Source organism: Giraffa tippelskirchi, chromosome 4 (assembly GCF_054371585.1).
Source record: "Giraffa tippelskirchi isolate mGirTip1 chromosome 4, T2T-mGirTip1v1.2.pri, whole genome shotgun sequence".
Classification (NCBI taxonomy): domain Eukaryota; kingdom Metazoa; phylum Chordata; class Mammalia; order Artiodactyla; family Giraffidae; genus Giraffa; species Giraffa tippelskirchi.
Window position 1 is genome coordinate 76,155,726 of NC_137278.1, and position 18,107 is coordinate 76,173,832.

At 37.7% G+C, this 18,107-nt stretch overlaps 2 protein-coding genes across 3 annotated transcripts in view; one reads left to right on the forward strand and one right to left on the reverse strand.

The window, feature by feature from the left end:
* Nucleotides 1–18,107, reverse strand: part of PLEKHH2 (pleckstrin homology, MyTH4 and FERM domain containing H2) — a 108,971-nt gene that overhangs the window by 73,382 nt on the left and 17,482 nt on the right. For both annotated transcript variants that reach the window (XM_081591961.1, XM_081591960.1), the window contains 3 exons: nt 12,687–12,749; nt 1,479–1,628; nt 155–238 (listed from right to left, as the gene is read on the reverse strand). In XM_081591961.1, the coding sequence (XP_081448087.1) occupies nt 155–238; nt 1,479–1,628; nt 12,687–12,749 (297 nt within the window). The remainder of the gene's footprint in view (nt 1–154; nt 239–1,478; nt 1,629–12,686; nt 12,750–18,107) is intronic.
* Nucleotides 14,540–15,633, forward strand: C1GALT1C1L (C1GALT1 specific chaperone 1 like; the record flags this gene model as incomplete). The annotated part of the gene is given in 5 exon segments (XM_081587430.1): nt 14,540–14,745; nt 14,747–14,957; nt 14,959–15,101; nt 15,218–15,299; nt 15,301–15,633. Coding segments are annotated over 5 exon segments (975 nt in total), but the record flags the coding sequence as incomplete, so codon positions are not given.

Below are 18,107 nucleotides of genomic sequence, written 5' to 3' on the forward strand. Positions count from 1 at the left end.
TTACATAAGCCATTAAAGTGAAAGCTACCTATCTCATATTAATCAAAAGCCAGCAGCACCACCAACTGATCAAAATTTTGTTTCAGATATTCTGATGATTGATCTATTTGAAAGAAAGAAAAGGTTAGGAAAAGATAAATATGGCAATAAATACCTCATTCAACTTAACTGTTACCCATTCTTTGATCTTAGCTGCTTTCTCTTCTATTATTTTAGCTTCTTGAATCCTTATTTGTTTCTGAAATAACATTAGCAGTTTGCTTAGTTCAAACATAAGCTCACTGGCCTGGAAATATCACAGTTACAGATATAAAAGGCAATTCTACTTAAAACTTGTTTCCAAGTTAAGATGTCTGTCTACCTTTAAATTACCAAAAAGAGGATAAAATGAGAATGGCTGTCCAGCAGACAGAATAATAAAAGCATACATATATATTTCTAGTTTTAACATCTGCTAGTCTTTCTCTGAAAGGTCATATGCCAAAACCAATCCACTGAATTTATCAATAAAATAAACCATTTCTGGAAACACTAGCGTTTAGAACAGTGGAACAGAAGTCAGCCAGCTTAGTGAGAGGAGAATTAGAATCTCTTCTGGGGTATGGCTTGCTTTCCCCTCGAGTGCTATAGTTTTAAAAGGTTCAGAAAAAATAAAGATTGAGAAACTCTAGCTCATATCTTGGAAAAGGAAATGGCAAAACTCTTCAGTATTCTTGCCTGGAAACTTCCATGGACAGAGGAGCCTGGCGGTCTACAGTCCATGGGGTTGCAAAGCGTAGGACATGACTTAGCAACTGAGCACAGCTTATATCTGCCAACCTTTAAATCCAGCTATGGTCACAAAACTACTGAGAATGTGACTATCATATAAATCCCAGTCAGTGGGGGTGGAAAACCACAGATCTAAAGCAATAGTGACTTCCAGAGAAATGAAAAAAAATGCTAAAAATAAATGATTAATCATTGAATAATTTTATAGTGGTTATATCTAATTGATGCTAAATGACTTTTTAGGTTAATAACCTTAATGCAGTTTTTTTCTTAAAAATTAAAAAAAAATAAATACTATAAATTTGATCGCAATAAAGTGATTTAAAAACAGTGTACACATTTCTAAGCAGAAGGATTAGTGTCAAACACATGTTTAAAATTTAACCTTTCATAAACATTTCTAACACCCTAACAATCTAAAGCAAAGATTTATTGGAAACGTTTTACAGGCATAAATGCCTGCTGATAACCAAGTGTTTCCAACATAAAGACTCACATCTAGAAAGTGGTAAATACTGCCTTGGAATCATTCTGGACTTCAAGATAATGTATTTAACTTGCACTTTTCACCAGTAAATGTGATGTAATCTTAGGGGTTACCAAGTGAGATTTCTGACCAAAATTTAGAAATTTAGGCTTTCTCTTTGCAATTATGAGTAAATGAATGCACATATTTAGGACTGTTTGATGATCAGATTCTTCCTAACCTGTTCTTCAAGTTGCAGTTCCAAGTTTTGAATGATGTCTTCTTTTTCCTGTATTAGAGTTTCCAGATCTTGACACTTTTTATACAACCTTGTCTCTGATTCACTGGTTTGAATATTAGCTGCTTTTAACTTCTCTTCCATAACTTGTACCTAAATTCCGAGGAGAAAATATTAAAACTATGCATGTACTTAATTTATCATAGTATTAAATTCAGATTTTACTTTAACATTAAATAGATTCCTAAAAGATATCATCATAAAAGGAAAACGGTGAACAGTTTTAATGTATTTAACAACTATAAAGTTTAAAGACTAGACTATTTTCCCAAGTGATGTAAATTCGAAGGTGTATGAAGATACATAAAAGATTCTCAGGATGGGATGGGGAAGGAGGTGGGAGGGGGGTTCAAGATGGGGAACATATGTACACCCATGGCTGATTCATGTCAATGTATGGCAAAAACCACTACAACATTGTAAAGCGATTAGCCTCCAATTAAAATAAATTAATTAATTAAAAAAAAATTCTCAGAATATTGCTGTCATGTAAGGAAACGTACATGTTATTTAAATTTATGATAATATGCAAACTATCATTTAAGCACAGAGTCAGAAAGTTTCCAGCCCTCATTTTTTCATATTTAAAAAAAATAAGAATATCAAGTAAAAAAGTTGAATGGTGAGATAACACTCAGATTGGAGGACCTAGTATAATAACACATCCTAGGAAAAAAAGTTGAACTTCAGGTGAAAAAGATACATACTTTCGATGGAAAACAAAAGAACCTTAAAACCCCAACTATGAAGTCATAGAAAGTAAAAAAGCATAACAGTCAAGATAGAGGAAGGAGAGTACATTCTGTGAGGATTTACTGATTCAATACTTTAGCAAATATTCAATGAACACTTGCCAAGAGCCAGGCCTACTCCAGGTCCTAAGAAGAAATCAGTTTTAATAAAGTAGACCCCCCCTCAATCTCTACCTGTATAGAAATTACTTTCTAGTAGGTAAGAGACATCACAAATACAATAAAGACTAAAAATCACACAGTATGTTACAGATGGCAATAAAGATAACGGGCAAAATAAAGCAAGACAAAAGAGATCGCTATACGACTAGGGGCTGTTGTGCTTCACTTTAATATCTAATATACAGTGGCTCTGCTTGGATATTCTGCAAAACACATCTGGGTATACAAAATCTTTGAAGAGATATGTGTGACGTTAATATTAGTAAAAAAGAAAATAAAGTACTGGGCACCATACACAATATTAAGACTTTTACTCTATATACTCCCAGTAGGTAAGAATGTAATTTTAGTCATGTTTCAGATTACAGGGGACAAAAATAAAAACATATAAGGGCATTTTAGAAATTAAAGATGGTAGTTAAGGTGAAAAATCTTAAGCTAGTAAGACATCTCTGAAAAATCACAATGGACTTACTTAAAGCTCAAAAATACTTGATTAATGAGGACTCCTAGAAGGAGGTGTTAAGGCTAGTTAAGTTTTGTTTTTTTAACCATGAGTACAAAGTTTCATTTGTGAGTTCACTGTATAAATGTAAATTCAACTCAACTGCCAAAACTGTCTTATTTAAATACCACTCACATGGCTGGAAACTATGAAAATAAAACTAGATCCAAAAAAATAGGAGAAAAAATGTATTCTACAATCCAAATGACAATTTTGAGTAACTTTAAGCTTTAGATGTTTTAACATAATATAGCAGGCTTTCTGCAGGAACTTCAGACCAAGTGGTCAAGGACAAAGGCCTATTTCAGAGATGCTGTCCTGAAAAAAGCCAGAGCCAGACAGAGAGCTGGACAGTAAATACCAAAGGTCAGTCTTAGGATCGCATAGTCAGTTTCACACCAAGTATTCTGTAGCTTTGGGAGCAAGGAAAGAAATCAGAGACCAAGTGCAAAATGATAGTTCTCCAAGGAGGAAGTAACAGATCATAATACTACAGAAAAACAAAATTAACTAAATACGAATAAAAGTAAATATTACCAGATCTACATCTACAGTCTCCTTTTATTAAGCTGGAGCAAGTCACCCTATGGACATTGGGCTGCCACATAAAACTGTCCTACTATTACTTAGAAAAGATCTACAGTTCTGGAAAACTATGACTTGGGAGGACTCTTCTTCCTGAAAAACACATCCAACTTGAAAGGTGTTCTCATTTTATGAATGAATGCTACAGTCAGAGCTCCTTCGCTGTATCTTCGCCTTGTACAACTGTTTCATTAGACTATGACTTTTAGATAAGCAACTTTCCTGGGCAAGAAAAATATTGACAGAAGTGGCAAAATCTCCTTGGGAGAGAGATCAGAAAGTTGTTTCAGGCAACCTTCCTACCAAAGGATCCTGTTGAAACCAAGTTCCATAAGATTCACCAGCTTTCCTTGGCAATTAATGTGAATAAGAAGGTCTACAGAAAAGCTAAGAAGCTTACAGATAAACAAAGTGACCTTTAAAAATATCTTACTTGGAGAAGGAAATGGCAACCCACTCCAGTATTCTTGCCTGGAGAATCCCAGGGATGGCGGAGCCTGGTGGGCTGTCGTCTATGGGGTCGCACAGAGTCGGACACGACTGAAGCAACTTAGCAGCAGCATTCCATAAGATTCTATAGTCTGTAATTATTCTCAAGGTAATGTCATTCTATAAACATACCTTTGTGTAATCACTGATCAAGATTTAGGAAAAAGTATTCTAAAGAATGTTTGTTTCCCTTAAAAGTACAGTACAGGCTCAAAATCTTTATAGAGTTGATCCCTAAGCATCAATGTGTTTTTAAACTTCCACAGATTTCTGATGGGCAACCAAGGACTGTGAGCCACTTTCCTAAAGGCAACAATACTGCCAAGGAATCCCCAGATAGCAATACAAAGTATCCCTTGATACCAAATATATTGATTTCTAGGTATTGAATATAGAGGATATTATCTAAATCTGTTTGACTTTTTTTTTTTTTCAGTTCTAGATAGTGTGTAGCAGGAGTTCTAAAAACTGATCCAAATTTCTTGAACAGTGGGATACCTGTAGTGTGAAACCACTTTCAAGTATACTTCTGCCTAAAGCCCTGAACTGGGACTAACTCATACTATAATTGGGGAAACGAGTTTAGGACATAGAAAAACTTCTAGAGCTCCCTGAAACTACAGAAGCTTTAATTAATTTGCAAACAGTTGGTGGAAAGTGGTTTAACTAAGACCCATTAGGCCTTTTAAAAAATTAGTTTATGTGAGTAATCTATAATGTTTGTTGTGAAAATTTCAAATATACAGAAATAAGTGGAATAAAGAATAAAAAAAAAATAAATAAATAAAATAAAAATATCTTACTACAAGTGCACAGAAAATAGGCCAGATCTTCTTCCATTCACTTAACTTGAACCACATAAAAATGATTCCCTCGTGGCTCAGTGGTAAAGAATCGCCTGCCAAGGCAGTAGACACAGGAGATGTGGTTTTATCCCTGGGTCAGGAAGATCCGCTGGAGGAGGAAATGGCATCCCACTCCAGTATTCTTGCCGGAAATCCCATGGACAGAGGAGCTTGGCGGGCTACACTGCATGGGGTTGCAAAGAGTCATACACGACTGAGCACACAAGTACACATAAAAATTTTAACTACTCAGAGACTGGTCAATAATAAACACTAAAGGAATTTAAATTAGTTATATAAACTCTTGCAATTATCAATACATGGATATTCTCCAGTGAGGAATGCTTTGTATTTTCAGGCTACCTTTCTCTTTTACTTCAGGAGAGCCTCTGGTTACATCAACCCCCTCAGCACAATCCTCAGCCATTTCCCCAAAGTCTTGTTGATGGTGAGCTTTTGTGCAGTCAAGGGCTAATTTAGCAGGCTTGGGGTACTCAAACCCTGTACATTCCAAAAGAAAGAACCTGCCCTTGACTGTCTTCTGGGAAAGAACCTCTGAGCCCCTGGAATATTCTTCCTGATAAGATTTTCTTTATATATCTGATATATTGGGTCACACCAGATAGTTTATGCTCACAGTGTGATTTATAGTGAATGTCTTTTTTGTTTATGTGGGTCATGGGCCATGCTGTATCATTTTGATCTCTGGAGGGGTTGGAGGTTGAGTAGCTAAAGTGGGTATGCATTCCATGCCTATAAGACTGACCGGGGGAGGGGGTCTTGTAAGCATGAAATAAGAATTATGGACACCTAGGCTTGGATGACCAATCCTGGTTGGCAATGTGTCATATGTGTTGTCCTACATCACTGATGGAAGAATCAAGAACATTCCTGTGCAACTCCACTGTGAGAGGACTACTAGAAGCTCATACCTGGTGTCTCCTAGACTCTGCCCTACGTGCATTTTTCCTTTGCTGAAGTTAACCTGTACTTTCACTGTAATAAACTGAAACCACTAGTATAACAGCTTTTCAGGATTCTATGACTCTTTCTGTGAATCATCAAACCCGAGGGTAGTGTGGGGACCCTGACACAACTCCCAGTGATATTTTCCATTTTCTTGCCTATACTGGAGAAAGCAGAAGCTGCAAATATTGTTCCCATTTTAACTATCCATATCAATATTTCCCTTTTCCCACCTCTAACCTCATCCATCCCTCTCCCACTATAGGTAATCAACATGTGACTATATTTTTGAGTGGGGAGTGAAAGTTTCTATTCCTATTTAAGTATTGCAATTATGTGACAAAGATACTTAATTATTCCAAAATACAACAAAGAAATGGTTAACGGTAGTTTGAATCCCATACTATTTTCCAGTTATACAAAATTTTTGCAAATTAATCATTCTAATCCTATTTTAAACAGTTTTTTCAGCAGAGTGCTCCATAATTTATGTAGTAAGGCCAGACCTATTCTCACTGAAAGTGAAAAGGAACACCATTAAATAGTTTTCCATATAACGAAGCAAATCATTACACGGTCCTAAATATTAGGATGATTGAGTAGCTATTTATTAAGAACCAGAAATGACTTGGATGCTAAGAACCAACCGTAAGAAAAGTAGATTAGCCCACATATTAGAAGGAAATTTAAATCTAAGTCCTACCAAAACTGAATCAAACACAGGCAAGGGACTGGATCCTAAGGACATAACTGAAAAGACAAAGTTTCTACAGGAGAAATTATCCACTCCTCTTTGGTTAGCATAAATTAGTGTATTAGATTGTACCAGGTGGCCCTAGTGGTAAAGAACCCACCTGCCAATGTAGGAGACAAGAGACACAGGTTCAATCCCTGAGTCGTGAAGATCCCCTGGAGGAGGGCACAGCAACCCCCTCCAGTATTCTTGCCTGGAGAATCCCATGGACAGAGGAGCCTGGCGAGCTATAGTCCACAGAGTTGCAAAGGGTCAGACACAACTGAAGGGACTTAGCACACATGCATGCATGCATGCATACAACTGCCTAATCAGATAGTTGAGAAGGAATCTTGTATATCAGTATCTCCCAAATGTGCTATTTGCTTCTTTTCTGCCTCACTAGATTTCTCATAAACAGCACTAGGTTGATTTGCACATAACTGCATTCAAAACTTATGAACAACAACAATAAAGATGTACTACAACATTGCCAGGATTTCTCTGGAAGAATGTGCGATTCTTTTTTTCTATCAGCAACTTCAGTTCAGTTCAGTCGCTCAGTCATGTCCGACTCTTTGTGACCCCATGAATTGCAGCACACCAGGCTTCTCTGTCCATCACCAACTCCCGGAGTCTACCCAAACCCATGTCCATCAAGTCGGCGATGCCATCCAACCATCTCATCCTCTGTCGTCCCTTTCTCCTCCCACCCCCAATCCTACCCAGCATTAGGGTCTTTTCCAATGAGTCAACTCTTCGCATGAGGTGGCCAAAGTATTGGAGTTTCAGCTTCAACATCAGTCCTTCCAATGAACACCCAGGTTTGATCTCTTTTAGGATGGATTGATTGGATCTCCTTGCAGTCCAAGGGACTCTCAAGAGTCTTCTCCAACACCACAGTTCAAAAGCATCAATTCTGCGGCGCTCAGCTTTCTTCACCGTCCATCTCTCACATCCATACATGACCACTGGAAAAACCATAGCCTTGACTAGATGGACTTTTGTTGGCAAAGTAATGTCTCTACTTTTAAATTTGCTATCTAGGTTGGCCATAACCTTCCTGCCAAGGAGTAAGTGTCTTTTAATTTCATGGCTGCAGTCACCATCTGCAGTGATACTGGAGCCCCCAAAAATAAAGTCTGACATTGTTTCCACTGTTTCCCCATCTATTTCCCATGAAGTGATGGGACCAGATGCCATGATCTTAGTTTTCTGAACTTGAGCTTTAAGCCAACTTTTTCACTCTCCTCTTTCACCTTCATCAAGAGGCTCTTTAGTACTTCTTCACTTTCTGCCATGAGGGTGGTGTCATCCGCATATCTGAGGTTATTGATATTTCTCCTGGCAATCTTGATTCCAGCTTGTGTTTCTTCCAGCCCAGCGTTTCTCATGATGTACTCTGCATAGAAGTTAAATAAGCAGGGTGACAATATACAGCCTTGGTGTACTCCTTTTCCTATTTAGATCCAGTCTGCTGTTCCATGTCCAGTTCTAACTGTTGCTTCCTGACCTGCATACAGGTTTCTCAAGAGACAGGTCAGATGGTCTGGTATTCCCATCTCTTTCAGAATTTTCCACAGTTTATTGTGATCCACACAGTCAAAGGCTTTGGCATAGTCAATAAAGCAGAAATAGATGTTTTTCTGGAACTCTCTTGCTTTTTCGATGATCCAGCGGATATTGGCAATTCGATCTCTTGTTCCTCCGCCTTCTCTAAAACCAGCTTGAACATCTGGAAGTTCACGGTTCACGTATTGCTGAAGCCTGGCTTGGAGAATTTTGAGCATTACTTTACTAGCATGTGAGATGAGTGCAATTGTGTGGTAGTTTGAGCATTCTTTGGCATTGCCTTTCTTTGGGATTGGAACAAAAACTGACCTTTTCCAGTCCTGTGGCCACTGCTGAGTTTTCCAAATTTGCTGGCATATCGAGTGCAGCACTTTCACAGCATCACCTTTGAGGATTTGAAATAGCTCAACTGGAATTCCATCACCTCCACTAGCTTTGTTCGTAGTGATGCTTTCTAAGGCCCACTTGACTTCACATTCCAGGATGTCTGGCTCTAGGTGAGTGCTCACACCATCGTGATTATCTGGGTCGTGAAGATCTTTTTTGTACAGTTCTTCTGTGTATTCTTGCCACCTCTTCTTAATATCTTCTGCTTCCGTTAGGTCCATACCATTTCTGTCCTTTATTGTGCCCATCTTTGCATGAAATGTTCCCTTGGTATCTCTAATTTTCTTGAAGAGATCTCTAGTCTTTCCCAATCTGTTATTTTCCTCTATTTCTTTGCACTGATCGCTGAGGAAGGCTTTCTTATCTCTCCTTGCTATTCTTTGGAACTCTGCATTCAGATGGGAGTATCTTTCCTTTTCTCCTTTGCTTTTCGCTTCTCTTCTATTTGATGGTTATGCAGGTGAAGCCCACACATTTAATACACAAGGGAAAAAAACGTACAAAGTTAAAGTGTAGAGTTGAGGTGGTTGCGGCTGACAATTGTTTTTTGTGGGGAAACATTCTTTCTAGGTTAATATAAATACAGTTCAAGTCTTAGGATATGGCTCAATGACAAAGGATAAGCTGGATTTAAGCAACATAAACAGCAGATAGACCATAGTCCCATGGAAACTGTTAAAGAGAGCAAAAGACTCAGTTACTCTAAGTTAATAATATTTACTTAGTCTTAACAAAGGCAAAAAAAAAGGTAATATAATCAGTGCCTTAGAATTAACTTGCTCTCTGTTTATATTTCCTGTTAACTTTCAGATTCACTATGAAATATTTAGCCAAAAATTCTTCTGAAGCATAACAAAATAGGTACTCTATAAATTTAAAGTGTTATGACAAAAAGCAATATCTACTGATTATATGGAAACTCTGGGATATAACTATTAACCTTTATACCTGGGTAGGGGTGGGGGCAGGGGGCATTAGTAGTGTTGCTTTAAGGCAGTATATCTAAAATAACCAATAATTTTCCCTAAAATTTTATAATTTTATAAAATTGTATAATTTTCCCTAAAAATGTGGCACATAGAATGAAATAATTTTATACTTGATATCCTCAAAGTGAAAGTCACTCAGTCGTGTCCGACTCTTTGCGACCCCATGGACTATACAGTCCATGGAATTCTCCAGGCCAGAATACTGGAGTGGGTAGCCATTCCCTTCTCCAGGGGATCTTCTCAACCCAGGGATAGAACCCATTGCAGGTGGATTCTTTACCAGCTGAGCCACCAGGAAAGCCCGATATCCTCAAAGGACAACTTCAAATAAGAAACTCTTGTTAAATTCTTAAGACCAGAAGTTGGGCACTGATGGCTACAAATTGCCATGGTTTCCTTTCTTTAAATTGGGAATAAGGATTCCTTTAAATTGGGAATAAGGATTCCTTTTTTCTTTCAAGATCCAGTGAACCAAACAGGGGGAAAATGAAAACCACAAATTAAAAAAAAAAGATATTTAATTTACTTTAATTTTCAGAACTAAATAAATTTGCTGCATGTATCAATTTATAAAGTTCACTTAAGAAAAGGCAACACAAAACCATCTTTAATTTCTTTTTTTCCTATAATACAGTTAAAGGAGAAAAGGGGAAGGGAAGGAAAGGGAGAGGAAGGGAAAGGAAAAGTAGCAGAACAGACAGAGATGTATGGAGACAGCCATGAGTGCAGCAATCAAGAGGGTTGTCACCAGGAACGGCCGAAGTCAGAAAGGGAGACAGGGAAGGAGGCGTGGAAGTTAGAGAGGCTGACAAAATGACAAACACGTGCTGCAAGGCTTCAGGCTGAACTGAGACACACATAAAGGGCCCACTACAAAAATAGACATTTGACACAGAGTGACAGGGGTTTCCCAGGTGGCACTAGCGGTAAAGAAGCCAATTGCCAAAGCAGGAAACATAAGAGAAATGGGATCGATCCCTAGGTCCAGAAGATCCCCCTAGAGGACGACCAGCAACCCACTCCAGTATTATTGCCTGGAGAATTTCATGGACAGAGGAGCCTGGCAGGCTACAGTCCATAGGATTGCAGAGACAGACGAACACTACTGAAGCAACTTAGCACACATGCATAGAGTGACAGAGAATGACATAAACACAACAATTTTTCTTTTACAATATAAGTGGCCTTTAATGACTTTACCGTTAATTATTGGCTTTTTATAGATATAAGTAATTACTACTTGGTCCCATCAGCTAAGGAATATAAAATACAAAAAACCAAGCACAGCTTACATCCTTACCATTACTACTAGTACTTATATCAATCTCTACATTTCAGGTTTTAAAGAATTATTGCTAACTTTTTGGTGAGGTGATGGTACCTGTAGTTATGACTTTTAAGTCTTTATTTTTAGATGGGATGCTGAAACACGCTTGGGTTGAATGATACGCTATCTGGGATTTGTTTCAAAATAACATTGTATAGGGATAGGGAGGCAAAAAGTGGGTGGGGGTATAGACTAGCTGTGAGTCAACTAATTGCTGAAATTGATGATGGGAGTTCGTTATATATTTTCTCTACTCTTATAGTGGTTGAATTTTGCATAATAAAGTTTAAAGATCTTATCTTCAAGTATAATTAATTTAAGAAAATTAAGGGGGCTTCCCTGGTGGCTCAGTGGTAAAAAAGCTACCTGCCAATGCAGGAGACAAGGGCTTGATCTCTGATTCGGGAAGACCCCACACAGCGCAGAGTAACTAAACCCATGCACAACTACTGAGCCTGTGCTCTAGAGCCCGGGAGCTACAAATACTGAAGCCCACATGCCCTAGAGCCTGTGCTCTGCCACAAGAGAAGCCACCACAATGAGAAACCCGGGCACCACAACTAGAGAGTAGCCGCCGCTCGCTGCAGCTAGGGAAAAGCCTGTGCAGCAACAAAGACTCAGCACAGCCAAAAATTAAATTAATTAATACAATTATTTTTAAATAAAGAAAACTAAGGATTAGGTTAAATTGGGTTAAGTTAGTCAGACCACTAAAACAATCTACTGTGTAAAACTAAATCTTTCAGATGAAAATAAGATTTGGTAGTATTCAAGTTGAAGAAACAAACATAACAAACCTAGCGCAAGTATAAGAACTTTAATATACACTTCTGAGAAGGAACAACTTTGTATTTAAGACTTCTGAAATTCTTGACTTGACTGAATCTGACAGAGATCTTTTCATAAAATGTAAATTTATCAATGTATGCTCCTTAGGCAAATTTTAAGGCTGGTAGGCTCATCCAAACCACTCATTTTACTGTGGGCAAGGCCTAGGAAGGGCTAAGTGACTTGTCAAAATTTTATTTTTTCAGAGTAAAAGCAGTACCAGAACCAAAAACTAGAAAGTATGAGGATATACAAGAAGAAACCAATCATCTATAATTCCATCTATAATTATAACTTCTGTTAAATTTCAGTGTTTCCTAACAGCTTTTTTTTAACTCTTAGGCTTGACTCACCCTGCCCCAACATCTATTAACATGTTAAATACAAAAATCTGTATATATTTTTCCCAATATAACTCTAAACATCTTTTCACATTGGCTTAGTCGGTAAAGAATCTGTCTGCAATGCAGGAGACCCGGGTTTGATTCCTGGGTCATGAAGACCCCCTGGAGAAGGAAATGGCAACCCACCCCAGTATTCTTGCCTGGAAAATCCCATGGACAGAGAAGCCTGGTAGGCTACAGTCCATGGGGTCACAAGAGTTACTTTTAATGGTTCTTTAATATTTCATGGAATAGATACAGTTCACTAATTCATTCTCCTATAATATTGCAGTCATATTATTTCCAACTCTTTATTACTCTAACTAAAGCTGCCATGAACATCTTTATACATAAAATGTCATTATGGTTAGGCATAACCATAAAATTCATATTTGAGTCTTTTTTATAAGGAAAACTTCCTAATAGAAGCATTTGTGACCTTTTGAAAATTTGTTAAGGGGCAAAACAAAGTTAGATTCTACATTTTCTCTATGGAGCTAGCTCATAAACAGTAAAAATGACAACATGAAGAGGACAGCTGAAAACTATTTTCAAGATTATTTTGGGCAAAACAATGCTTATATTGGTAGAGGCAAAAAAATTTTTTTTAACCAAAACTATACCCTACCTGTTGAAAAGCTTTTTCTGCTTGACGCTCAGCATCAATAACTTGTCTCTCAAGCTGCTGCATCTGAAATGTGAGAAAAGACATAAAAAATACAAAAATTCGTATTTCCCTTTTGGAATTCTTTAAGAACACTTAAAGTACTTCAATGGATATTAATTACATAGAATTTAGCACATTAAAGGTTCTTTCAGGGCATATGTAAAAACTGATCAAACAAAATACCAAAATTTTGATACTATTTGCAATATGTACTACCTGAGTATTAATCAGTAGAATTTTCTTCACTGGGCTATATGTTAGAAATTACTGGTCATCATATTTTAAGAACAATAAATTAAATCTAAGATAATAGTAAGACCTCAAATGTCATATTGCTTTGCTGATCAAAAAGTCCCAATGATGGGGAGAGGGATAAATTAGGAATTTGGGCTGGTGGCTCAGACGGTAAAGAATCTGCCTGCAATGCAAGAGACCCAGGTTTGATCCCTGGGTTGGGAAAGTCATCTGGGGAAGGAATTGGCAACCCACAACAGTATTTTTGCCTAGAGAATTCCATGGACAGAAGAGGCTGGCAGGCTACAGTCCATGGGGTTGCAAAGAGTTGGACATGAGTGAGCAACTAACATTTATACATTACTATATTCCAGTATTCTTGCCTGGAGAATCCTAGGGATGGCGGAGCCTGGTGAGCTGCCGTCTATGGGGTCGCACAGAGTCGGACACGACTGAAGCGACTTAGCATAGCATAGCATGTATAAAACAGATAACCAACAAAGACATACTGTATAGTACTGGGACTATACTCAATATTTTGTAATAACCTATATAGGAAAAGAATCCGAAAAAGAATATACATGTACATACATATATATATAAACTGATGGGACGTCCCTGGTGGTCCAGTGGCTAAGACTCTGCACTCCCAAATGCAAGAAGCTCAGGTTCAATCGCTGCTTGGGAAACTCGATACCATATGCTGCAACTAAGTCCCTGTACAGCCAAATAAATCATTTTTTAAAAAACCTGAATCACTTGGCTGTACACCTGAAACTAACAACACTATAAATCAACTATACTTCAACAAAAAAGAAACAATAAAAAAATTTAAAAAGAGCCCCCAAAAAGGAAAAAGATACACTGAAACAGGCTTAATATAGGGGAAAAAACTCCCAGTGATATCAGAAAGTGGCATTTTCATGAGCTTTACAGGTGGTATGTGTAAGTCACAACTGAGTAGTTTTAATTCTTAAAGATGAAAGAGTATAGAAGATACTCTGATAAAATATACATATGTCCACAAAAGCATATGGCACAGAGGTTGAAAAAATATCTGGGTGTTTTTTGAAAGTTCTGTGGATAATAAAATGTTTGAAGATTTCAGATGGTGGGAAATTAAAAAAAAAACTTTGGAGATTTTAAGTAAAATACTAAACTGGATATTATAAGTAAAAAAGCAAAAGTCTCAAAAAGGATCTAATACAAATTAACATAATACACAACCATGATGTAAAACTAAATTTTGAATTATTCTTTTCCGAGTGTTGAAGTCTTGTCAACACTGGAGCCATCTGTGGCTCAACCTATGCTCACTGTCACTTTTATTGTTGGCTGACATTCTCAGATGCCCTGAACTTCTAGAGCATCTCAAACTCACAGTACCCTGGGTGTGATACAACAGCACCCATGGCTGATACAACAGATCACCCCTTTCTCAAAACCATGGAGGAGTGGCCTCCTGCAGCAGGAAGCAAGGCTGCCAGCTCTGGACCACATGGGTGACAGGAATCCCAACTGAGGTGTGTGTTGTTCTCAATGCCTGAAAGATGGTTTCCGTTATGAATAAATAATTTTTTAAAGCTGTACTGGTTGGGAGCATTTGCTGCATTTTGATATCTATGTTTGGGCAAATTACCAGTAAACACAGGTAAAACTCAAGACCATGACGAGCACCATCACTTTGCCCACCTAACACAAAAGATCTCTTAAACATTTCAGAAGTGCAGCACATGGAGCTTAGTAAAAGTATCTGTGTTTACTGTATCATCCATGAAAACCCGATGGCGTTACTGGGTACTCAAAGAATCGCATACTAAACACTGTGACAAAGCAGAGCACCATAGTACTAAAAATGAAAAATTATGGTCTAAGATAAAAAATGACATGTGGGCACAGATGAGGAAATGTACAAATGTCTCTGGAAAGCACAGCAACAGCCACAACTGGTTCTTTCTTGCACATTCCACTACACTTGGTGTCACTGAAAACATAAGAGTATATTCAGTTTACTAAGGATGTATCTCAGCCCTTCTGCTTGGGCCACACTGTAACATCTGGTAACCTTGATTTCATGACAGTAGGAGGAGGAATTGCTTTAACTATGGAGGCTATGAAAAGAATTAACAGACTTCTGAATAAGTCTGCATGCATGCGTGCTTAGTTACTCAGATGTGTCTGACTCTGTGACCCTGTGGACTGTAGCCCACCAGGCTCCTCTCTCCATGGGATTCTCCAGGCAAGAATACTGCAGTGAGTTGCCATTTCCTTATCCAGGGGAATAAGTCTGAAAAGTATACAAATCAAAGTGTGATTTGGAACTTATCAGAAGATACGCAGCTTAGCAGTCTGCCTGAAATATGCAGGAGTTCCTGCGGAAAGTAAAGAGGATTCCAAAGGAAGAATTCTATTTAACAGAAAACCAACTGCACATCTTATTCAAGAGAAAATGTCTCATAACCCTGAGCAAGTAGTAGAAGGCTGCTGTTCAGATATAGCTATTACTTTTGATGGACTGACTCCCGAAAATATGATAGTAATGACATATGGTGTGTACCAGCCCATAGCATTTGGACATTATTTTAGCTACACACTGATTTTCTTGTCTCCAGATGGTTCAGAAAATCACAGAGGACTGGGGAATAATAGAACTGTGCTGTCCAAGAGCACTTGAAATGTGGCTAGTCCAAATTGAAATGTGGTAGAACTGTAAAATACACACTTTATTCAATAACACAGTATTTGAAAACTTATTACAAAAAGAATAAAAATCTCAGTAACTGTTCATATTGACTCACATTGAAATGATAATATTTTTAATGTCACATTAAATAAAATATAATATTAAAATTAATTTCATCTACTGTTTTTCATTTTATTAATGTTGTTAGAAATTTTAAAATTACATATGTTTCTCACTTTATATTTCTATTGGATAATAAAAGTGTAAAATATTCCATTGTCACCACATATGGCAATTTAACTTCCTGTCCACATGGCAATATTTATTTAAGGTAGTTTATTGCAAGGATCTAGATTCTGGAAGAATTTTCAAATATTTGGATACATAAATAGGTATTTCCCAAGTGCATTCTCTGGACCTCATATCACCTTTAATTTCTGTGAAGATATTTCCAGGTGGCACTGGTGGTAAAGAATCCACCTGCCAGTATAGGAGACGCAAGAAATGCAGGTTCGATCCCTGGGTCAGAAGATTCCCTGGAGAAGGAAATGGCAACCCACTCCAGTATTCATGCCTAGAAAATCTCATGGACAGAAAATCCTGGTAGGCTACAATCTATGGGGTCGCAAACAGTTGGGACACGACTGAGCACAACACAACACATTTCATGTTTAATAAATAAGCACTGTTGTCTAAAAGCATTTTATTGATTTGTTATAGACTATTGCATTACATAAAGAAGTTGGACAAGCAATGTAGCTCCTGTCTAGGATAGTCCTTAAACAAAAAAATTAACTGACATGCAAACACCAACATCACATTCTTTCACTGCTGACAATTGTCATTTCTACAGTGTAACGTCATTTCTACAATGCAACAACATTGTGTTTTCAGAGGAATTTCTTCACTTGTGCAGCCTTATCCTCAATTTCGAATATTTTTGAGATTTCCAGGGAAAACAGGAAAATCCACAAATGGGTTGCTGCTTTGTAAACTTTTGCTAGTGAAAATAAATGACTGACATACCTATGAGAATGGCCGAAATCCAGAACATCGACACCACCAAATGCTAGCAAGAATGTGGAGGAACAGAAACTCTCATTCACTGCATGCTTTCTTATAAAATTAAACATACTCTTATCATACTATCTAGCAAGTGTGCTCCTCAGTATTTACCCAAAGGAGTTGAAAATTTATGTTCACATAAAAACTTTCACACAGATATTTACAGCAGTTTTATTCATAATTGCCAAAACTTGGAAGCCATCAAGATTTCCTTCAATAGATGACTGGATAGATAAACTGTGGAATAACCAGACAATGAAATATTATTTACTGCTAAAAGGAAATGAGCTATCAAGCTATGAAAAGGCATGAAGGAAACTTAAAACATATTATTAAGTGAAAGAAGCCAAGCTGAAAAGGCCACATAAAGTATGATTCCAACTACATAACATTCTGGAAAACTATGGAGACAATAAAAAGATCAGTGGTTGTGAGTGTGGGGCTGGAGGAGAGCGTGCAGAGGGATGAATAAGCAGAGCACAGAAGCTTTTTAGGACAGTGAAAGTACTCTGTTGGAGAGGGAAACGGCCACCCACCCCACTATTCTTGCCTGCAGAATTTCATGGACAGCAGCTACAGGCCATGGGGTCACAAAAGGTCAGACATGACTGAGTGACTAACATCACCACACTAAATACTCTGTATGATACCATAATGATACATACATGTCACTATACAGTGTCTAAACCCATGGAATGTACAATGCCAAGAGTGAAACTATGAACTCTGGGTGATAATAATGTGTCAATGTAGGTTGAACAATATGTAACATGTACCACTCTGGTGAGGGATGTTAATAATGGGGATGGCTAACTATAGAGAACAGTGTAGAGATTCCTTTAAAAACTGGAAATAGAACTGCCATGTGACCCAGCAATCCCACTGCTGGGCATACACACTGAGGAAACCAGAATTGAAAGAAACACGTGTACCCCAATGTTCATTGCAGCACTGTTTACAATAGCTAGGACATGGAAGCAACCTAGATGTCCATCAGCAGATGAATGGATAAGGAAGCTGTGGTACATACACACAATGGAATATTACTCAGCTATTAAAAAGAATGCAGTCGAGTCAGTTCTAATGAGGTAGATGAAACTGGAGCCTATTATACAGAGTGAAGTAAGTCAGAAAGAAAAACACCAATACAGTATATTAATGCATATATATGGAATTTAAAAAGATAGTAATGATGACCCTATATGCAAGAAAGCAAAAGAGACACAGATGTAAAGAACAGACTTTTCAACTCCGTGGGAAAAGGCAAGAGTGGGATGATTTGAGAGAACAGCATTGAAACATGTATTACCATATGTGAAATAGATGACCAGACCAAGTCTGATGCATGAAGCAGGGCACTCAAAGCTGGTGCAGTGGGACAACCCAGAGGGATGGGATAG